The sequence below is a fragment of the Mobula birostris genome, chromosome 4 (assembly GCF_030028105.1).
Source record: "Mobula birostris isolate sMobBir1 chromosome 4, sMobBir1.hap1, whole genome shotgun sequence".
Classification (NCBI taxonomy): domain Eukaryota; kingdom Metazoa; phylum Chordata; class Chondrichthyes; order Myliobatiformes; family Myliobatidae; genus Mobula; species Mobula birostris.
In genome coordinates, this window is record NC_092373.1 from 83,874,643 (window position 1) to 83,899,268 (window position 24,626).

The window sequence follows — 24,626 nt, forward strand, 5'->3', positions numbered from 1 at the left end:
CCCCGGACCTCCTGTCCCATGATCCTCTCATATCCCCTTTGCCAATCACCTGTCCAGCTCTTGGCTCCATCCCTCCCCCTCCTGTTTTCTCCTATCATTTTGGATCTCCCCCTCCCCCTCCCACTTTCAAATCTCTTACTAACTCTTCCTTCAGTTAGTCCTGACGAAGGGTCTCGGCCTGAAACGTTGACTGTACCTCTTCCTAGAGATGCTGCCTGGCCTGCTGCGTTCACCAGCAACTTTGATGTGTGTTGCTTGAATTTCCAGCGTCTGCAGAATTCCTGTTATTTCCTGATGTTAAATGCATTGGGGGAAGATTAGTTAACTGTTCTCATGAATTTTCCAGATAAGTAGTCTAGCCAAATCTGAAAGGATTCTAAATAACAACACAACAGATGCCATCAGAAAACATAATTCATTCATTAAGCTTATGTCAGCTTTACAATGTTGAGTACATTCTTGCCTTTGTCTCAGTAGCTGTAGGACTAAGCAGATAATTTAGATGGATTTTTCAATGTAACACTGCTCTGAATGGTGTGCTGCCTTTCAAGTGACTTTAATGGGTTCAAGTCTTCATTCTGAGAGATATTAAAAAAAATACAATATCATGTTTTAAATATGACATTTTTTCTAGTCACAGCTAACATATGCACCTTAATCAGCACCACACTATATTGACTTTATTCAGGTATTCCACAACATGTGATTTTGTTTTACTCTTTGTTTTCCGATAATTAGAAACTTCCAGGACACTGTTCACCAATACTTTGCTTCACTGGGTATGCAGAGGAAGCCCTCATTATAGCAATTAGTGAAATTTGTTTGACAAAATCATAGCAGCAGAGCAGAAGCAACTTCAAGGAAATTTCTGGCCTATAAAACCACAGTCACAGCACTTTCAAAAACTATATTGAATATTAAATATGTGAGGATGACTGATGAATATATTTTTTATATTAGGACATAGAGAATAGAAAAATATAGCACAGGAATGTGCCCTTCAGCCCACAATGTTGTGCCGAGCCAATTAAATTACTAATCAAATGGCTAATTAAGCTAATCTATTCTGCCTAGTCAATCTCCATATCCTTCCATTTTCTTCACATTCCTGTGCCATCTAGGGATCTCTTAAGAGTCGCAAATGTTCCTGCCTCTACCACCACCCAAGGCAGTGCTTCTTTCTACAAGTCATTAAACTTATAAATTGACATGTCTGTACATTGCATCGAGTCATAACAAAGATTACGTTGTGGGGTTGATGTAAGAGTTAAATAAATTCAAATTCAAATTCAAGTTCCAGACACTCACCACTCTCTGTATAAAAAAAAACTTGCCCCTCACATCTCCTTTGAAATTACCCCCTTGCACCTTAAATGCATGCTGTCTGGTATTAGACATTTCAGCCTTGGAAAAAGATATTGACTGTCTATTCTCTCTATGCCTCTCATGATCTTATAAGCCTCTATCAGATCTCCACTCAGCCTCCACCACTCCAGAGAAAACAACCCAAGTTTATGCAACGTCCTGGTAAACCTCTTCTGCACCCTTTCCAAAATCTTGACATCCTTGCTATAATGGGGAAACCAGAACAGCAAAACTAGAGTTTTAACAGGCTGCAACATTACTTCCTGGCTTTTGAGTTCAGTTCCTTGACTAATAAAAGAAAGCATGCCATATTTCTCTTAACCACCCTATCAACCTGTGTAGCCACTTTCAGGAGGCTATGAACTTGGACCCCAAGGTCCCTCTGATCATCAACTCTGTTAAGGATCTTGTTCTTAACAGTGTACTGTCTCTTTACATTTGGCCTACCAATGTGCAACACTTCACATTTGGATGGGTGAAATTCCATCTGCCAATTCTCTGCCCCTGTCTACAACTGATCTATTGTATATCCCATTGTATTCTTTGCCAGTCTCCTACTCTATCCACAATGGCACCAATCTTCATATGATTTGCAAACTTACTTACCCACACTTACTGTACATTTACGTCTATATTTTCATCAAGGTCATTTATATGTGTCTCAAACTGCAGAGGTCCCAATTCAGATCCCTGGGGAACACCAGTAACTACAGACCTCCATCTAGAATAAGTCTCGTTGACCACTACCCTCTGCCTTCTATGGGCAAACCAGTTCTGAATGGCCAATTTATCATTCATCCATGCATCTAAATCTTCTGGATGAACTTCCCATTAAGGACCTGTACAACACCTCACTAAAATCCATGTAGACAACATCCACAGTTCTTCCTTTATCAGTCACCCTCTTCACTTCATCAAAAAATTCAATCAAGTTAGTAAGACTCGACTTGACCCACACAAGGCTATGCTGGCTCTCCTTAATTAGGCCACAGTTTTACAAATGCTCATGACTCCTTTCCTTAAGAATTCTCTCCAGTAACTTCCTTACCACTAACGTGAGGTTTATCTGTCTATAATTTCCAGGATTATCCCTAGTTCCCTTCTGGATTAATGGAGTAACATCAGCTATTCGCTAGTCCTCCGGGACCACATCTGTGTCTAGAAAGGACACAAAGACATTGGTCAAGGCCACAGCAATCCTATCTTTTGTCTCTCTCAATAATCTGGGGTATATCCTATCAAGCCCTGGGGACTTATCCAGCTTAATGCTCTTTAAGTGACCCAACACTATCTCCTCTTTTACCTCTAAATGTTTAAGCATAGCATACGCTCATCAAGGATCTCCCTATCTTCCAAGTCCTTCTTGGTAAATACTGATGTAAAGTACTCATCTAAGTAAATGTTCCCTCCTTTATCCTTGAATGGTCCTACACTCTTCCTAGTTATCTTCTTGTTCTTGATGTATGTACAGAATGCCTTGGGATTCCCTTTAATCTTACTTGCCAATATAAATATTTCCATTCTGTTTAGCCATTTCCCAGGTGAGCCTACACTTCTACTTCTTCCCTGAAAGTGGCTACACAGATTGATAGTGCGATAAAGAAAGCATCTGACGTGCTTGCCTTTTGTAACTGATGAATTAAGTTCAAGAGTTAGGAATTTATGTTGCAGCTTCATAAAACTAGTTGGACCACATCTGGAGAATTGCAATCACTTCCTATAGAGGAAGCATGTTGAGACTTTGGAGAAGGTACAGTAAAGGTTTACTGGGATGTTACCTAGATTAGAGGGCATGTGCATAGGGAGAGATTGGACAAATTTAGGTTGTTTTCTCTGGAATGGCGAGGGCTGAGGGAAAATCTGATAAAGATTTACAAGATTATGAAGGGATAGATGGTGAAGATAGCCAGTATCTTTATCGCGGGGTTGAAGTATCAAACACTGCATGGCACGGAATGTGAGAGAGATAAATTCAAAAGAGACGTGTGGGGCAGTTTTTACACAGAGAACAGTGGTGGAGAAAATATAGTAGAGGCTTTCAAGAGGATCTTAGATAGGCACATGAATAGACAGCAAATAGAGGGATATGCAGTTGTGTAAGCAGAAGGGATTAGTTTAATTGGGCACTTGATTGTTAATATAATTAGCTTCAGACAAAATTGTGGGCCAGCAGGCCTGTTCCTGTGCTGAATTGTTCTGTAATCTATGTTCTATTATTAAAGTAAGGATTTGTTCTGATGTGCAAATTAGCATAATTTGGTAAGATTATTTATTTATTTATTTACTGCAGTCTGTATCGCAACAACCTAACAAGTGCATGCTGCCCAGATCTTGCAAGTGGCCTCATAGCTAGCTCGACACTGACTGAGCTCAACTTGACTGGTAACAACCTGCAAGATTTGGGAGTGAAGTTACTCTTTTCAACCCTGAAAGATGCGCATTGTCCTATGCAGGTCATCAGGTAAGACTGATCTTGGTTTTAAGTATCCTGTTAAACTTTCTCAAGTTAAAGATCCATAATGATATAAATTGACATAGTATTATTTTCATGAACGTGAGTGTGGTATTTGTTTCTCATGCATTTGGAGGTTATTCAGCTCTGAGACACAAAGAGAAGGGAGCCTTAATGTAATGTTTGCAGCTAAACAAACAAGATGGGATAAACATCTAGGGGAAAGGGATAATGGTACAGAATCATTGTTAATGTGCAGTGTATCCTGCCTCATTTGGTTCTGGCAACTGTTTGAGGGGATGCCCACAGAGTCTTGCAGAATTATTTGTGTCAGATACACAAGAGATTTTGCAAATGCTGTAAATTTTGAGCAACACACACAAAATGCTGGAGGAACTCAGCAAGTCAGGCAGCATCTTTGGAGGGGAATAAACAGTCGACATTTTGGTCCAAGACTCTTTATCAGGATTGAAAGGAAGTGGGCAGAAGCCAGAATAAGAAAATATGGAGTTGGGTGGAATACAAGCTGCCAGGTGATATGTGAAACTAAGTGAGGGGAAAGGTATGGGTGGCGGAGGAGAATGAAGCTGGAAAAGGTAAAGGAGTGAAGAAGGAGGAATCTGACAGGAGATTACAGTGAACCATGGACGAAAGGGAAGGGGGAGAGGAACTAGAAGGTGATGGGTAGGTAAAGAGAAGAGAATGGGTGAGAGGATAACCGGAATGGAGAGGGGGAGAGAGAGAAGTGGGGAGGGTGTAATAATTACTGGAAGTTAGAGAAATGAGTGTTCATGTCCTCATGATGGAGGCTACCCAGATGGAATATGAGATGTTGCTCCTCCATCCTGAATTTGGTCTCATCGTGGCTGTAGAGGAAGCAATGGACAGCCATGTCAAAATGTCAGACAGAGTGAAAGCGCTCAACAAAGGAGCTCCTTTCGATCTCAGTCAGGTCTCAGTGATGTACAGGAGGTTGCACCAGGAGCACCGGATCCAACAGATAATCGTGACAATCTCACAGGTGAAGTGTCGCCTCATTTGGAAGGGTTATTCCCCCCAAAGATGCTGCCTGACTTGCTGAGTTCCTCCAGCATTTTATGTGTGTTACTTGTATCAGATAGCCTTGCAGATTATAGAAACTGGGGAGAGGTCTTATTTTCCATTAAGTAATAATTAACTATTTGGAGCTTCTGTATTACTGAGCATGTCTGTGCTGAGATGGGATTGAGCATTTTCTGTCAACACAATTATAACTGTATTGACTCTTTCTTTCAGCTTAAAAGACAATGGTCTGACTGCTGCTTGCTGTGAGGATATTCTTTCTGCCTTGAGAGTGAACTGTACTCTTAGTGTGCTGAATCTCCAATTAAACAACTTAGGATCAGCAATTAACTTACAGTGCATTGCACAACAATCCAATTGCCAAATTAACTTAAAATAAAAAAACAGGTAAACTTTTCTACTTTATTATTTTATCCATATCATTTTATTGTCTGTTTGGGTTTCTATATCTCTCTCTAGTTCGTATTATGCTCCAGATATCAAAGCGTTAAACACTCACTCTTCCCTGTGAAGTATCTGAGACACTTAGCCTTTGTCATGTTCTGGGAGCCAGGATTATAAACTCACTGCCTATCCCTTGCTGTGACAAACAACATCTAAGACGTTCACTATTCCAAGTACTGCTTCAGGTACCAATGTTTAAAAAATTCAATGCCCCATGTATCAGGTTCTATTTTTTCTACCCATAATGAGATCTGGATACCAAGATCTTAAACATTCATCACACAAGGTCTTGCTCCTAATGCCATGGTCTGAGACACTCATCGTAAGTACCTCACAGTACTCTGGTGTGTGAATTACATTATGTACACCCTCTGTAGGAAGTGTGAAGTATAGCAGTGTTAAGACGTGCAAACAATAAAATTAAGCTAATAGCATTTAGAACAAAACTGAGTCCTCAGACATGAAACCCTGCAGCTGGAGCAGGCCCACAGCCTCAGCCTCAGCCTCAGTTCAGCATAAAGCGGAGTAAACATTGTGAGCCCGCAGGCACAAAGCCCAGAGCAGCCAGAACAGGAGTGAGATTGAAAATCTGGTAGAGTGGTGCCACAACAATCGCACTCAACATCATCAAAGTCAAAAAGCTGATTATCAACTACAGAAGGAAGAAGTTAGAGATCCATGAGGCAGCCCTTATTAGGGGAGATGGTCAATAGCTTTAAATTCCTTGGTATCAACATATCAGAGGATCTTTCCTGAGACTAGCACATAAGTGTCATCACCAAGAATGCATGGCAGTAGCTCTACTTACTTAGAAGTTTGCATAGATTCAGCATGTCATCAAAAACTTTGACAAACTTCTAAAGATGCACGATGGAGAGTATCCTAACTGGTTGCATCCTGGTATGGAATAGAAACACCAATGCCCAAGAACTGAAAAGGCTACATAAAATGGATGATACTGCCCAGTTTGTATAGATTCAGCATGTCACTAAACATTTTGACAAACTTTTATAGATGCACAATGTAGGGTATCCTAACTGGTTGCATCATGGCCTGGTATGGACATACCAATGCCCAGGAACGAAAAAGGCTACATAAAGTGGAGGATACAGCCCAGTCCCTCGCAGGTGAAGCCCTCCCCACTATTGAGTACATTTACATGGAGTGCTGCCACAAGAAATCAATCATCGGGGATCCCCCACCATCCAGGCCATGCAACCTTCTGGTTACTACCATTGGCTAGCAGATACAGAAACTTTAGGACCCACACCACCAGGTTTAGGAAAAGTATCAGACTTCTGAACCATCATAGATAACTTAATTCACCACTACTTTGAACTTAGTCAATCTTTGCCTGTTTCTGTATACTTTTCATAAAATTCTGTTGTATTTCTTTTTCCCTGTAAATACCTGCAAGCCACCGAATCTCCAGGTAGAACTGTATGTGGTAACGTAGACGTACTTTGTTAATCAATTTATTTTACACTTTGAACTCTGGACTTTGTATGTGCAAAGTATGGAGGAAAATGGATCATGTACAGGTAGAAGAGAGTTAGTTTAGTTAGGCACATTGTTCATGGCAGACATTATGGGATACAAGTCTTGTATATGTTCTATGCTCTGAAATATCCTTTCCAGCACAAAGGAAGGTTGCTGAGAGTCAATATAAAACTCTTAAAATCCATGACTTTAAAAACTAATGTTGCTCAATCTTGGCATAAGGGTCCTTGCAGCAGCTTTGCTTAAGGATAATTGCTGTGCATGGAAAATAATTGAGAAGTACTCTATCTCACCTTAAGCAATTTCTCAGATATGGCAGGCTGGTTCCAAGTTCAGATACACCAACAATGTTCAGTGATAAAGGGTAGATGGAACCTTCAGGTAGGATAGTGACATCAACAATAGTAATTAAAGTTGAAAAACGCCCTTATAAATATTTTTTTTCCTTGTGTTTCCATAGCTTCATTCTGATTGATGTCTATGTACATCAACACTATATCCACTAGAGGACAGCGTATATACTACGTATATCTGCTGAAGCAACGGAACATGCGCAATGTAATGGTACTGCACAAGGAAATTAAAAAATGTAGATAAAAATAAATGCTGTAGAAGGAAATGGAAAATACACATAACACTATATATCAAAGAAATTAATGTTTCAAATAATGTACTGTATAATATGTAACTATAGAGCAAAGTGCACTCCAAGAAGCACAAAATATTTGGATGGATATTTTATACAGAAGATTACATTCTGAATAGAAACTTACATTGTGAAATTAATATTGAAAATTGAATTTCAGATGTATATAGAAACATACTATTATATTAAGTTATAAATGTATTCCATTCATACAAGTTTGTTATATTAATAAATTTATAATGTATATGCATTAATAAGAGTTCAATAATTGCCCAGTGAATGTACAGTAAATATATAATGTTAATTATATTAGGCCAGGTCTTCCAACATGATATTGGCAAAGATGTTGAGAATTAGCCGTGGTTCCCAATTCCAGTGTCTGCATCCATTTCAAATAAACGGGAGAAATCAAACACAGAGTCATACACCACATAAGCAGGCCTTTTGGCCCGTCATGTCCATGCTGCCCGTTGTGCCTACCTACACTAATCCCGTTAACCAATACTACTATAGAGCCATAGTCTTATATGCTTTGGTGACTCAAGTACTTGTCTCACTTTTTTATAAATATTATGAGAGTATCTGCCTCGATATTTTCTTCAAGCAATGCATTCCAGTCTGCAATCATCCTCTGTATGAAAAAAAGACCTGCAGATCCCCTCTAAATCTCTGAGCTATCATCTTAAAACCTTGGCCTCTTGTCTTAGACACCCTTACCACAATAGAAAGATTAACTTATCTCCCTCATAATTTCATGTACCTTTATCAGGTCACCCATTGGCCGCCTCCACTCCAGCAAAATTAACCCTAACCCATCCAGTCTCATAACCGAAATGCTACAATTGAGGCAACATCTCGGCGAGTGTCCTCTGCACCTTCTAAAGGTCACATCCTTTCTTCAGTATGGTGACCACAACTGCACACAGTACTCCAGGCTTGCTTAGATAATGTTATATCAAGTTGTAAAATAATGTACCAGTGCTTATATTGTATACCACAGCCAAAGAGTTCAAGCAATCTGTATTTATGACCATCTTATCCATCTGTGCTGCCACCTCGAGGGGGTCAATGGAATTTTATTCCCAGGTCCTTTTTAATCCACCCTCCTTAGGGCTCTACCATTTACTGTGTACATTCTACCCTTGTTTGTCCTCCCAAAATGCAGTACATCGCCTCATAATTATTTTGATTGAATTTCATTTTGCATTGTTCTGCCCAATTTTACAGCTTCCTGTGCTTGAGTGTGGAAGGGTGACTGTGTCTAAGCCCATATGAGTATGTGTGCAGCTGCGAGTGAGTGAGTGCACATGTTGGGTGGCACCTCATTGTGTCCATCTTTATATGGGAGTAAAAGTACCCATTTGGTAAAGCCTATACCCATTAGGCGTATAAGATGATGAGAGGCATTGATTGCGTGGATAGCCAGAACTGAAATGGTTAACACGAGTTGGCATAGTTTTAAGGTGCTTGGAAGTAGGTACAAGGGGGATATCAGAGATAAGTTTTCACACAGAGAGTGGTGAGAACACGGAATGCACTGCCAGTGAAGGTGGTAGAGGTGGATACAATAGGGTATTTTAAGAGACCCTTAGATAGGTACATGGGGCTCAGTAAAATAGAGGGCTTTGCAGTAGGGAAATTCTAGGCAGTGTCTAGAGTAGGTTACATGGTCAGCACAACATAGTGGGCCAAAGGGCCTGTAATGTGCTGTAGATTTCTATGCCTCTGATTAGTTTTCACTACCCTTGCCCCTTTGATCTAAACCTTGTTCTGTGAAGCCAATGAGCTGGTTGGTTATCCCATGAAAATGGCAACCCTTATTTAAAAATATGATGTTCAAAATCTGTAATGTCAGGACCTGAACACTGCTGAGCTATTATAGCTCAAGAAATAAGGTGCTTTAGTATCAACATTGTTGCACTGATTGAAATACTTTGGCAGAAGATGAGAAGTTTAAAGAACACATCATTCTTGGAGGGCAAATTGAAAGAGGAACGTCGTCTTCTTTGAGTAAGAATGAGCTAGTCCAGAGCTTCAATGATTTATCCTGTGGAGTGAAGTAGGATCACCTGATCCATTCTATTATCTCCATCAAATTGCACTGAACCATTGATATCAACAGAAATGTTGCCAAAGAAAACTATCAGCAAAGCTGTCAAAGACTCCACAAAGACAGTTTTTCTTGGACATTACTTAATAGCCAAACTTATCATCTCTCATCTTACAGAAGCCACAGGTGTCTAGAGCTTATGGGCTGTCAGAAGTTTAACATAATTGGCACCTATTAAAAGACTGGTGGGTTTTCTATCAGAACAAACTAGGACCTGCTGGAAGAGAATTACAAGACAGATTGAGGGACTAATCAGCCATAAATATAAGAAGTTCCAAGATTAGAATTCCACCTTTAATATAAAGTCAAAAGAAAAAATTCTATCAATACCTTAAGCCAAAAGATCAGCTAAGGAGGTGGCTTGGTAGCATACTGGTTAGCACAACACTTTATAGTACCAGCGACCCGGGTTCAATTCATGCCCCTATCTGTAAGGGGTTTGTACATTCTCACCAGACCGCTTGGGTTTCTTCCCACTGTCCAAAGACGCACCAGTCATTGTAAATTGTCCTGTGGTAAGGCTAGGGTTAAATTGGGCGTAGGTGGCAGCATAGCTGAATGTCCCATTCCACACTGTATCGCAATAAATATAAATACAAATAAAGTAAGTACAAGATGCTGAGCAATTCTTTGACAGTCCTAACATCTCCAGCACAGTAAAGGTTGTCTATTGTCTGAAACTCAATGCCCTACACCATTGAGAGCCAAAAGCAGGAGAAGTTGTTAGGGACAAAGGCATTGCTAATACCCACCTAAAGGAAAATTTTGAAGATTCCTCAGGTGTGCCTTTTTCCTTAATGTGAGTACTAAACATCAGACAATTTCAGTCAGCCTTGCTGCTACTTCTAATTGGTAAGAAGTTACAAAAGTAATATGTCAACTCAAAAATAACATATCCTTGTGAGGATATGAAATCCAAAAACTCAAGAGTTAAAATGCATCAGTCACAAATCTATAATCTCAATGTCCACATTTAACGGGGGGGGGGGGAATTCAGAGATTCAAGTTTATTTATCACATGTACATCAAAACATACAATGAATTGTGTCATTTGCATTAACAACCAGCCTGCATGTCTCAAGGATGTGATAGGGACATGTGTCACCATACATTCCAGCTTCAACATAGCATGCACTCAGTGTTCCACAGAATGACACAAGTTCCTTTTCGTGACTCCTGCCTGTAGCTGGGCCTCACCACCTGCGTGGATCTCCAGGGCCAGGATTTGCCAACCTGGGGATCACTGATCTCCTTAGCACCCATGGATATGATTTCCAAGATGGCTAGTGTTCAACTGCAGAGTACTTTGACCTAGACTAGAATCCATACCTGAACTTTTTATTTACTACCCCTGACCTCTAAATTCCCCTCATCACTGTCCCTAAACCCTAACCTGACCTCCTGACTCTCTGCCTGTCCCTAAAACCATCCCTAAGATCTTAAAAAAGCAACTAAGTCTGATCCATGTCTTTGACAGACATCACAGCTCGGCACATTCTTGACCAGAAAATCCGCAAGACACCAAGAACAAAAAAAAATGCTTCTGATGTAACTATTGTAACTAGAATCATCGAGAATTACAGCAGTGATACAGGCTGTTCGGCCTATCTAGTCCATGCAAAACTGTTATTTTGCCTAGTCCCATCGACCTGCACCTAGACCACAGCTTTCCAAACCCCTCCCAGCCATGTACTTATCTAAACTTCTCTTAAATGTTGCTTCTGCAGGCCTCTGGGTCCATATTCGCAACACTCTGAGTGAAGAATTTGCTCCTCATGTTCCCCTTAAATATTTCATCTTTCACCCTTTACCTATGACTTCTAGTTGTAGTCTCACCCAAACTCTGTGGAAAAATCTTGATTGCCTTTACGCTATTTATATCCCTCATAACTACATTAAGGTGTTCATCCATTGACGGATTGTGCACAGTTGAAGTGAACTGCTTTCCCCTTTCTAGAGTTAGTCATTTAGGCAGTTTAATCACATTTAGAAATATGCAATTGTAGGAATGTAATGCCAGAGTAGTTCCCAGAATCACTGCTAGATGGAATTCTGACATTTCACAATTTAGAACAATAAACCATAGAAACAGCTTATAAATTCTTATTAATGTCTATATAATATAATACCGCTTAACAATTTCATGGTACTGATAATACATATTAAGCTTATGTTGAACAAGAGTCCAATGAAAAGGAGGAATTAAAGGAAACTGGTTTTAATATAAAAATAGTTCTAGACAAATTAATGAGACTGAAAGCCAATAAATCCCCAGGTCCTGTTAATTGCCACCCCAGAAAATTAAAAACGGTAGCTATGGCAATAGTGGATGCACTGGTCACATTTTCCAAAATTCTACAGATATTGGAACATTTCCTGCAGATTGGAAGGTGGAAATTGTAACCGCGCTATTTAAAAACAGAAGGAAATCAAAAGCAGGAAATAGCTTAACATCAATGTTATGAATTGAATTGAATTGACTTTATTTCTTACATCCTTCACATACATGAGGAGTAAAAATCTTTACGTTACATCTCCCTCTAAATGTGCAATTATAGTAACTTATAATAACTTATAATAAATAGAACAGTCAATGTAATATAGAGTACACTCAAATCAGTGCGAGTTCATCAGTCTGATGGACTGGTGGAAGAAGCTGTCCCAGAGCCTGTTGGTCCAGGCTTTTATGCTGCAATATCGCTTCCCAGATGGTAGCAGCTAGAATAGATTGTGGTTGGGATGGCTTGGACCCCCAATGATCCTACGAGCCCTTTTCACACATCTGTCCTTGTAAATGTCCTCAAACATGGGAGGTTCACAACTACAGATGCGCTGGGCTGTCCGTACCACTCTCTGCAGAGTCCTGCGATTGAGGGAAGTACAGTTCCCATACCAGGCAGAGATGCAGCCAGTCAGGATGCTCTCAGTTGTGCCCCTGTAGATAGTTCTTAGGATTTGGGGGCCCATACCAAACTTCCTCAACCATCTGAGGTGAAAGAGGCGCTGTTGTGCCTTTTTCACCACACAGCTGGTGTGTAGAGACCACGTGAGGTCCTCGGTGATGTGGATGCCGAGGAACTTGAAGCTGTTTACCGTCTTAGCCCCAGATCCACTGATATCAATAGGGGTTAGCCCGTCTCCATTCCTCCTGTAATCCACAACCAGCTCCTTTGATCTTGCAACGTTGAGGGAGAGGTTGTTTTCTTGACACCTCTGTGTGTAGAGTCTATTATAAACATCTCTCTGGAACAGTTCACTGTTCCCTAGGCCTCAAGGCAACCACCATCATCCTGGTGCCTGAAGGTAAAAGTAAAGTGCCATAATGACTTCAACAATAATGAAGTGCTTTGAGCAGCTAGATAGGGATTGCACTTTCTGTATCATTCATGGCTATTTCTGCCTGTCATGATTTTGGCTCAGTATTTCTAACAATTCATTTAGTCTGGCTTGCAGGGCATGTTCCACTGGCTTAACATATCATACCACACAGTCAAAAAAGCACATTGGGTTTGTAACAGTCATTTAGTCTCATCTTACTAGTGATATTCTCTTTGTTCTACCTATCCATCCACCATCTTCTTTGCCACTGAGAACTAACTTGTTTTAGTCACTTTCCCGGTTCTGCAGAAGGATCCAGGATACAAGATGTTAACTGTATTTCTTTCCACGGGTACTGCCTGATCAGAAGTGTTTCTAGCATTTTCTGCTTTATATAAAGAGCACCATAGTGGAGACCTGTGACTAGTGGAGTGCCACAGGGATAGGTGCCAGGTTTGTTGTTGTTTGTCATCTACATCAGTGACCTGCATGATAATGCTGGTCAACTAGATCAGCAAATTTGCAGGCGACACCAAGGTTGGGGGTATAGTGGGCAGCAAGGAAGGCAGGTGGAAAAAGTGGGCTGAAAAATGGCAGATGGAATTTAATGCAGACAAGTGCGAGGTTTGGCACTTTGGTAGGTCCAATCAGGGTAGGTCTTACATTATTATGAATGGTTGGGCGCTGAGGAGTGTGGCAGAACAAAGGGATCCGGGAACTCAGGTCCATAATTCAATTTTAAGTGGATTCACAGCTAGATAAGGTCATAAAGAAAACCTTCATAAAACAAAGTATTGAGTACAGGAGATGGGATATAATGTTGAATTTGTATAAAACATTAATGAGCCTAATTTGGAGTATTGTGTGTAAACAAGGTTGAAAGAATGCAAAGAAAATTTATAAGGATGGTGCCAGGTCTGGAGGATCTGACTTATAAGGAAAGGTTGAATGGTTTAGGGCTATTCCTTGGAACATAGATTGAGAGGAGATTTGATAGAGCTACACAAAATTATGAGGAGTATAGTTAAGGTATATGCAAGCAGGCTTTTTCCACTGAGGTTTGGTGGGACTATAACCAAAGGTCATGGGTTAAGAGTGAAAAGTGAAGTTTAAGGGGAACATGAGGGAAAACACTTTCACTCAGAGGGCTGTGAGAATGTGGAATGAGCTGCTAGCACAAGTGGTGCATGTGGGCTCGATTTCAAAGTTTAAGAGAAGGTTAGACAGGCACACAGATAGGGGAATGGAAGGCTAGTCCCGGTGCAGGTCGATAGGATAGGCATTTTAAATGGTTTTGGCAGGGACTAGATGGGCTGAAGGGCTTGTTCCTGTGTTGTACTTCTCAATGCCTCTATGACCCTATGAGTGAGGCTTTTGATTTTAAAATTCAACTCCCTGGTAATGATTAAAAACGCCTGATAAATCTCAGCATTTTCTCTTAACTACAGGGAAGTAAAGTAATGGCTGACTTCTTAGAAAGTTCTAAACAGACATCTTGGCTGCCTAATGGAGCAGAATGAAAACTGGTGTTTATGTGCTAAGGCCTAAGAGATGACAATTGCTTGACATCAATGAAAACGTAAATCATGGATTTGAGATACTGCATGATAATAATCATCATTTATACCTATCAAAAAGGAATTGCACAGTAACGTAGTGGTTAGCACAATGCTTTACAATACAGGCGTCCTGGGTTCAATTCCCACCGCTGCCTGTAAGGAGTTTGTATGTTCTCCCCGTGACTGTGTGGGTTTCCTCTAGGTGCTCGAGTTTCCTCCTACAGTCTAAAGACCTACCGGTTGGTAGATTAATTGATCATTGTAAATTGTCTCATGATTAGGCTATGATTAAATCAGGAGATTGCTGGTTGGCGTGGCTCGAAGGACACAGAAAGTGCTGTGCCTCAGTAAATTTAAAAGTAAAGTGGAGAGAGGCGGTCAGCTAAAAATTGCAAACACCACCTGAAGTAGTCTTCGTACTGCTCTCCATTACAGTGCTTGGTGCATGCCCACACATTTGTGAATAAGTCTGCCATCACACTGAGGGCTTGTAAGAATCCTGCAGGGTTCTGCAGAGATCAGTCATTATGCAAATCATACTTCCTGCATAAAGCTTTGCATGCAACATCAGGAAATGGTTCGCCTACTCCCTCCCGCGTTGTGCCTTGTTTAGAACGTTTTATGTCCGAGTTAATTCTAGACAATACCAGTGACAACAGGAGACACAATTTACATCATTACACTCCCCTACTGCAACCACATATCTAGACTCACTTTTTCTGGGCTAGTGTCTCAAGAGCTTGTGATTCCTGCCGAAATGTTTTCATTAGCACCATGGTTTGCTGTCCACAGTAATCATAAGCAGTCAGTACAAAGTTGGTGTGCTGCTTGCGGTGGATGCAAAACCCATTGAAAACGATCCAGTCCGGCTCTGGATATAATATCTAACATCAACTACTCTCAGTTATTCACTAAATAATTTTCATGACAATGACAATTTAATTTATGTAAAAGATAGATTTTATAGTGGCCTCTTTTTCAAACATTTGAAAAATAATCCACATAAATTATTTTCAATTTACTTGCTGAGCTATGAGCTTTGCACTTTATTTTCAGGCTAACTGAGCTCTTGTAGTTTATATTGTCAACAGAATCACTTTTCGTCAGCCTTCCTTATGCTGATACTAATTTTTTAAATCTTCATTGTCAGTTTTCCAGTGAATATCAAAATAAGAATTAACTATTTCAGGTTATACATGTGGAAAGAAATAAAGATAGTACTAAAAATGGACAATTATTAAAATGTAATCAGGTAATTCATAAACTTATCCTTTAAACAAAAATAAATTGGCTGTGTCTTTTTAAGGTATTCAACATGGAATGCAAAGGGGTCATTCCCCATTTTAAGCTACATGGGTGGCATTGGCAGGAACAGCATCTACTGACCTTCCTTGGTTGCCTTTGAGTAGATGGCAGTGATTTATCTTCTTGAACCACTGCAATCCTTTCAATGAAGGAATATCAGTGTTTACGATACTCATTGTGTGGTGTATCCATATCTGTGACCATATTCAGGAAATAAGTTAAGTCTGACTGCATTTTTAGAGGCTCTTCACTGCTGTCTGCAGCAGAGAACTGCACCAGTCCCTTTCAACCACCTCCTCCTAGTGGCCATGAAACAGCTCCTGGTACCACATTGTTCATCTCGAGGCATAGTCGTCACTGCACAACCATTTCAAGAGAAACATGGGGAGCAGCATCAATAACTATACATAGCTTTTCTCAAACTCAATAAACCACCTACAGAGATTCTCCTTAACTTCGTCTGCTGGCAGAAATTTGCCTCCATATTTTGCTTGACCCACTACGACATGGTCCTAACAAATAGTTCCACAACAGAGCCAATCCCAGTGAATTCTGAATTCAACCAAGATTGTATCATCACCCAATCATCAACCAGGACTGTATCATCAGCCCATCATTTTTACAGTTGCAGTGCTGTGCCTTGCCTCTATTAGCATCCTGTTCGACTGGAGCTAACCAATAGTGCAATAGGAGAGTGTTTGAACCATGGTGCTTCCATTCCAGGACCAAGGTCATTCACCTCCAACCTCAGTACCTGAGTTGCAGAATACAAATAACACTTGTAGTCGTGCAGGTTCAGATGTCAAGTTTCTAGTCACCATTGAATTGCTTCTTGACATAGATGATTGCCCACGTTTCACATCCAACGCCTACAAGATAAAGGTCCTCTACCAACCTGCACTCACTGTGTGACAGCACACTTTGACAAGAAATGGTAATAACCTGGGAAAGATTGTCCACTTCCAGAAATGAAAGTAGGCCAGTATAGGCTAATAAGTTATATTGATCAGAAAGTGGTGAAAGCTATGTTTACATAAACACAAAGGCAGAAATTTGTTATTTTCTATACACTGTCCTCATCTTCAGGACTGCTTCATACTTTTTGGGGGGCAGTGTGGGAAGTTAGGAGTCAGATTAGAGTAGGGACATGGATAAGGGGAGTGAGACGTCAGGAACAGAAAATGAAGACTTAGGGGATGGAGCCAGAGATCAGAGTTCTGGTCGGAGCACTCCAAGGTCAAATGCCAGCGATCCTCAAGGACAGAGGTCTTTGCGGCTCAGAGAATGAGGGCCAGCGATCTTCAAGGTCGGTGGCTCCCAGGATTGGAGGCCTGAAGTCGGTCGGTGTGTCCTGAGGTCAGAGGCACATGGCTGGTGTGTCCTGAGATCGATGCCCAGAGTCGGCAGGATTGGAGATTGAAAGCCACAGGCTGAAACTTAGGTCGGCCAATCCAGAGATTGGAGGCCCACAGTCTGTGAGTCCAGTGCCATGGTTGAAGGTAGGAGGTCCAGGGATGGCCCACCCTGGGGTTAGAAGCCCATCTGTGTGTGTGGGTGGGGAATGAGAAAGGGGTTGCTTGTGTATGTTGGCTTTGTGTTGTTCTGCTGAATATTGTGGGCATTCTATGGTGGCAGGGGATGTATGGCAACTCCTGCAGGCTGCCCCCACCACACCCTCAGATTATGTTGGTTGTTAATGCATTTTACTGTATGTTTCAATGTATGTGTGATTAATCTAAATCTAATCAAGAATAGCCGGCCCGTGGTGTAGTGGTAGCAGCACCGGACTTTGAGGTAAATGGTCCCAAGTTCGAATCCGGCCCGCCCCTTGCATGGATGGTGCTGGGTTGAGCAGTGAGCTAAGACAAAGTGCTGAGGAAATGGCAAAAATGCCACTCGATGAGCCACAAGGCAAGAAAAGGAACAATAACTAATGAAGAATGAAATTTACCATTGCCTTTAATGCACCACATAATCTTTGGTGAATTGAGGAAAAAGATGTTTGATCTCAATCCTGTCATAAACGTAGTCTACAATAGCAGTGATTCCTTGAAAAAGACTCTTCACAGCCCTGGAAAGAAACCACTATCTCTGCAATTTTTTTCAGATCCATTGCAAGATTATGTGAACCAATCCAATCTCCCCATCTTCAAACTCCTAATAACGTTCAGCACACATTGTTAATGTGGAAAGCAAAGGCACATCCACAGATGGGGCTGGAAGTGTTTGATGGGGCGTAGATATCTGATACAGGACATCCGAAGAAGGACTCTGACACTGGTAGAGATTACCAGGCAGAGGTAGGAGAATTTACAATGTAAAGCATCTTTGAATAAAAAAGGTGTAATGCACTACCAGAGAACCCCTGGTCTATGGCCACTGGAATTGGAAAGAAGCACATCAGTACAAATGGCAGAAAGTGCATACTGTGTCTCATATGATTGACCTGCTCACCCCATCAAACACTTCCTGCCCCATCTGTGGATGGGCCTTTGATTCCCATATTAACCTCATCATTTACCTCAGAACCCACACAACCAGAGTGGAAGCATGTCATCCCCAATGCTCAAGGATTACTAAGAAAATGAATGTTACTAAGACTCGTAAGCAAATGTCTTTGTAGAAAATGAGAAAAACATTTCCTTTACGACTACATAAGCACTTGAGCAGCCACTTTGTTTAACATTTCCTGTACCTAATAAAGTGGCTACTGAGCGTATGTGTGTGAGTGGTCTTCCGTTGCTGTGCCCATCCACTTCAGGGTTCGAGGTGTTGTGCATTCAGAGGAACTCTTTTGCACACGACTGTTGGAACGCATGGTTATTTGAGTTACTGTCACCTTCCTGTCAGCTTGAACCAATCTAGCCATTCTCCTCTCACCTCTTTCATTAGCAAGCTGTCTTCACCCACAGGACTGCCGCTTACTGGATGTGTTTAGTTTTTTGCACCATTCTCTATAAACTCTAGAGTCTGTTGTGCATGAAAATCTCAGGAGATCAGCGGTTTCTGAGATGCTCAAACCACCCTGTCTGGCACCAACAATCATTCCATGGTCAAAGTCACTTAGATGACATTTCTTCCCCATTCTGATGTTTGGTCTAAACAACAACTAAACCTCTTGATCAGATCTACATGGTTTCATGCATTGAGTTGCTGCCACATGATTGGCTGATTAGCTACTTGTATGAATGAGGTGTACAGGTGTAACCAATAAAGTGGCCACTGAGTATATAGTCTGTATGGGTATTGACTGTATATAAAATGAAAAATCAGCATCATGATGATGTCAGTGTTTAGTGCAATTTTACTCACCTCAAAGTCAGAACGTTATGTAGATAAAGATGCCCCTCACAGACCGGAGATATAGATGGGCCAAGTTTTTATTTGATCAGTAAAAGCATGCATGTTGATAAGAATGTCTCCAAAAGTGAGAATATACAAAGATAATGCTTAAGGATACCGCTATGAACATCAAAAATATAAACTCCAGATGCTGGACAGGAGGTATCTGTGGTAAAAGTTAATGTTTCAGGTTAAAGATGAAGACATTCTGTCTGATCTGCCAAGTGTTTCCAGAATTGTCTCTTTTTGATTTGTTTGTGTTGTGTGGTTCTGAAAGTGGACCAGTGACCATTTGGTTCACCTCATGTTCCATGGTTAAGTTACATTCACATTTTATTATAGTGTTAAGAATGAGTTGGAGTCTATAATTAAGGATGAGGTTTCGGAGTACTTAGAGGCACATGATAAAATAGGCCAAAGTCAGCATGGTTTTCTAAAGGGAAGATTTTGCCTGACAAATCTGTTGGAATTCTTTGAGGAAATAACAGGCAGGATAGACAAAGGAGAGTCAGTGGATGTAGTTTTTTTGGATTTTCAGAAGGCCCTTGACAGGGTGTCGCACATGAGGCTGCTTAAGAAGATAAGAGCCTATGTATTACATGCAAGGTACTAGAATGGATAGAAGATTGGCTGACTGGCAAGAAGCAAAGAATGGGAATAAAGGAGGCCTTTTCTGATTGGCTGGCAGTGACTAGTGGTGTGCCACAGGGGTAAATGTTGACACCTCTTCTTTTATATTATATGTCAATGACTTAGATGATGGAATTGATGGCTTGGTGGCAAAATTAGTGGATGATATGAAGAAAGATGGAGAGACTGGTAGTTTTAAGGAATAGAGAGCCTACAGAGGGACTTAGACAGATTAGGAGCAAGGAAGTGGCAGATGGAATACTGTGTCAGGAAGTGTATGGTCATGCACTTTGGTAGAAGGGAAAGGGTTGACTATTTTCTAAATGGAAAGAAAATTTTAAAATCTGAGGTGCAAAGGGACTTGGGAGTTGTCATGCATAATCCCCTAAATTGCACACTGAGCTGGGACTGAGGAAGGCAAATGTAATTTTAGCATTCATTTCAAGAGGAGTAGTAGATAAAAGCAAAGATGTAATGTTGAGGCTTTATAAAGCACTGGTGAGGCCCCACTTGGAGTATTGTGAGCAGTTTTGGGCCTCTTATCTAAGGAACGATGTGCTGACATTGGTGAGTGTTCAAACAAGGTTCATGAAAAGGATTCCAGGATTGAATGGCTTGTCATGCGAAGAGTGTTTGATGGCTCTGAGCCTCCACTAACTGGAATTCAGAAGAATGAGGGGTGACCTCCCTGAAACCTATCAAATGCTGATAGGCCTCAGAAGAGTGGATGTGGAGAGGATGTTTCCATGGTGGGAGAGTCCAATACCAGAGGGGACAGCCTCACAATACGGGGGGCATCCTTTCAGAATAGGGATGAGGTGGAATTTGATGCCACAGGTGGTCATGGTGGCCAAATCATTGAGTATATTTAAGGAAGAGGTTGATAGATTCTTGATTAGTCAAGGGCATGATGGAATATGGAGAGAAGGCAGGAGACTGGGTGGGGCTGAGGGGAAAAATGAATCAGCCATGATAAAATGGCAGAGCAGACTTGATGTGCCAAGTAGCCTAATTCTGCTCGAATATCTAATGGTCTTATGGTCTCACTCTCCTGAAGCCTTTTTTTTTTGGACCATAATCCATCCACTCATTTCCACTCCATCCTATATCTTCTCCCTACTGAGGCTCCTTTACCATAAGATCTGCTACCTTAGCACAGCCTCACCACCATCAGTAACTGTTGTTTCACATTTCCATGCCGAATACCCATGTCTGCTGAAGGTCCCTTTTGCACTAAAGTTATAAAGTAATCATGCCTAACTCCAAAAACCCTCCTATTGATATCATATATTCACTTACCTGACAACCTTTTCTGTACCATAAAAGAGTCATCACTTCTATCACCAAGTCCAGGCTGACTCCCAAGGAATGTCGGCTTCACAGACTTAACCCGGTTTTAATTTCCCCTCCTAATATCACTTGAGACGAGAGTGCTGAGCTGCCTTGTGGAACTGCTTCCAGCCTTGAGGTGTGGATATACCCACAAATATGTTGGATTGAGGGTTTCAGGATTTTTACCCAGTGTCAGTGAAGGAACAATGATATATTTCTGAATAAGGATAGTGTGTAGGTTGGAGGGGCAGTTTCCAGGTTGTAGTGTCCAGGGAATCTTGACGAGTTGCTGCAATGCTGTCGAGTATCCCCAACTAAAGCTTGCACACTCAGTGCAACAGATAATCTCTCTGCTGCCTGCGTCCTTTCAGGCCGGTATTCATTTCATCTGGAATTCTCTCTGGCAAATACATGCATCTCATTTAGTGTCCTTTTCAATCCATTTTACCAAGCACCTTCGTTAATCACAGAAGTACATTGCTCAGGAGTACACAAGCTGTTGTGAGTATTGTGCTAGCGGTCCCCCGGCCATATACATAGAGGCATGCACGAGAGTTAATTACCCTGATCTCCCTCTCCAGGCCCCTGTTACATTCCTATTGATCCTTATGAGCCTCATATCGTCATCCTAAATGGGTCTAACTAAAGACAGTAAAGAGAAAGTACTTACCCCTAATACTATCCACAGTATTGGTTCTCGCTCTAATCCTGGCAATTATTCCATTTTTTGTGGATTAGGATGTCATGGCAAAAAGGAACATTTAAATTTAATGAGCCTTTATTCATCCAAAACTAGAATACACAGGATAAGAACCTTGCCCAATTAGAATGGATTAAATTTTATACTTTATGAAACAAGAACAATGATTCAAATATTACCACAGCCACTTATGGACAATATGCATCATCCTTTTTGTCCTGCACTTGGTCTGAGACGAAGAACACCCCACTCCCTGGTTTCCTGATGCCTCAATGGCTCCAGATATCTTCATTTCCATGTGCATTGTGACAATGCTACCAAGTCCATCACCCACTCGTAGCCCAACCGAGAAGTACACATAGCCTACCTGATTCCTACTTACAGCCCATCCACCTAGTCACTCTCACTGTTCCTCCTGCTTCTCTTTTGAATTATACAGTAGAGAGACAGGTCCTTCAGCCCATCAGTCCCTGCTGACCATTCCAATCATCAGTATGCCTTGGCAATTCCAGTGTTTGTCTAGATGCTTTTTAAATGTTATGAGTATATCTACCTTCACTACCTCGCCCCTCATGCAGCCTATTCCAGATACAATTTGCCTTTGGTTCAAAAATTATGCCCTTCCTGATCCCCTCTAAACCTACCATAAACTTGGACCAATCTTTTTCTTAGACTCCTCAACATAGGTAAAATATTCTCTCTATTCATCTTATCTCATAGTTTTGTTTACTTCCATCTGGTCACCTGTTCCCTGCTACAAAGAAAGTAAACCTGACCCAACAAATCTCTCCTTATAATCCAGACAATATACCTAGTGAATCGCCTCCACACTCTCTTTCTAGCACAATCACATACTTCTTATGGTCTGGTGAACACAACTGCCCACAATACTCCATGTATGATTTTATAAATCTGTAAAGTGACCCCAGCTCTTATGTTCTATACTAAGACAAACAAAGACAGACCTTTGTCACCATTCTCTCCAATTTAGCTACAATTTTCAGGGATTTATGGATATTCCCAGAAGTACCTCTATTCACCAACATTCCCTAGAGCGCTGCCATTTACCATGCATATTTGCCCTACCAAAATGCATCGCCTTGCATTTGCCAGGAATACCTTGGTTTGAGAATCCAAACATGGTCACTAGTTGTCACACTCATAATCTTTCAGTGCTGTATGTATATTTATAAATGGTTCACAATGAGTAGAGAAAATAAGAGGCTGATGTTTGGAGTGCCTCGCCCACTAAACCACACCTACGAACTAGACCTGTCCCTGACAGCGAAAAGATCTGAGTATTAAAATGGTAAAAAGCTACAAAAGAATTTTAATCTGAAACCATCATAATTTGACTTTTACCACCTCCGATATTTTGTACTTTTAGGTCTTTCATGCAGTGACACACTACAAGGTGCATTACAAAAGTGATCATCGCAAGCCTCTGATTACCACCTATCCATGACCTCAGTTCCACATTCCCTCCCTCCTCACTAGTTCCCACACTCCCTCCCCCTCACGAGAGCTGCACTTGCTGTGCTCCCTCCTTCTCACTGGGATCTTCAAATTTCCCAGATTTGACAATAAAACATGTGTTGGGGTATTAATATAAATAATATCCAAATAATGCTGAAATTATACATAAACAGGTCACAAGATCTAGTAAAAAAATCTGCTTTATGAATTTACAGCAAGAAAGAGAAAACTAAAGGTTTAGAAAGGCAATTTAATTTTTTCTGGCCCAACTGAAGATATGATATGAATAGTGTATCAAAAAAAATCTCCAACAGAGCAGGAATGAAGGAAAGCATATATTATAAGGCTTTGATAAGACGTCAATAATGAAAGCAAGACTGAAGACTTTTACAGTTAGGCAATGTTGGACTGGGAGGCAATATAGGCAAGTAAAGCGTGACAGGTAAATGGGTAAAACAGAGAACAGACCAAGTTTCTTCAATACACAGGCCAATATTTATCACTGACTTAGACCATCGTTAGAGCAGGTTATCTGACCACTATGCAACCACTTTTCCACAGGAAATGGTTCTGTGAAAGCCCTTTATTATTACAGTGACTGCACTTGAAAGCTATTTCATAACCTGTAAAGTCAACATCCCAAAGTCAGGGAAATCATTTATTTTTGTAAATATTAAGTATTTTTGAAACATTTCATTGCAGATTTTAAATACCAATTAACATGCAATTTAACAGATCTATACAGGCATATTTCCTAAAATGGAATGTCTTACAATGTTAAAGGTGCTAAGTATATTTAGCTTTTATTTTTGCTTTTGATGTGTATCTTTGAGGATATTATTCCTAATATGAAAGAGCTTTCTTTCTGGTATTCAACACTGAGAATGCTTCTAACAGCTTTTTAAAAATATTTTAAGAGAGTGGGCTCTGCTGTCTATTATGACTTGCCATAGCCACACTCATACAAGTAAGGTAATTAAAATGTTATCTCTACAAGATACATTGTCTATATCCTATTTGCTGTTGTCCTTTATCATTTTTGTGTAATAATGCTTTCTGGTGAATTCTGCATTTAAATCTCTCCAGCTCAGATAAAAAACCCATAATCAATATTAATTTTCTCTGAGCCTACCAGTCAGCAAAGTCAGTAAATCTGTAATTTTTGTATATGAGATGAATTAATCTGAATAAGGATTTCTTTATAAAGATTGCATGTAATACATGCACAAAACATAATCTTATCTATGGCCTGCAATTATTATGCACAATTCATCTGGAACTTAGATAAATAGTGAAGAAAATTACAAACCTCAAGCAAACGGTTATGATTAAAACTTATCTTGAAGATTGTTCTCTTTCATGTCTCTTGGGATGTCTTATCAACA

The 24,626-nt window shown here is 40.6% G+C and overlaps 1 protein-coding gene across 5 annotated transcripts in view; it reads left to right on the forward strand.

The window, feature by feature from the left end:
* The window catches only part of LOC140196445 (NACHT, LRR and PYD domains-containing protein 3-like), a 51,646-nt gene extending 44,005 nt beyond the window's left edge, over positions 1-7,641 (forward strand). For all 5 annotated transcript variants that reach the window (XM_072255675.1, XM_072255679.1, XM_072255676.1 and 2 more), the window contains 3 exons: positions 3,656-3,826; positions 5,093-5,266; positions 7,284-7,641. In XM_072255675.1, the coding sequence (XP_072111776.1) occupies positions 3,656-3,826; positions 5,093-5,258 (337 nt within the window). In that variant the 3' untranslated portion in view covers positions 5,259-5,266; positions 7,284-7,641. The remainder of the gene's footprint in view (positions 1-3,655; positions 3,827-5,092; positions 5,267-7,283) is intronic.
* Positions 7,642-24,626: the final 16,985 nt, after the last annotated feature.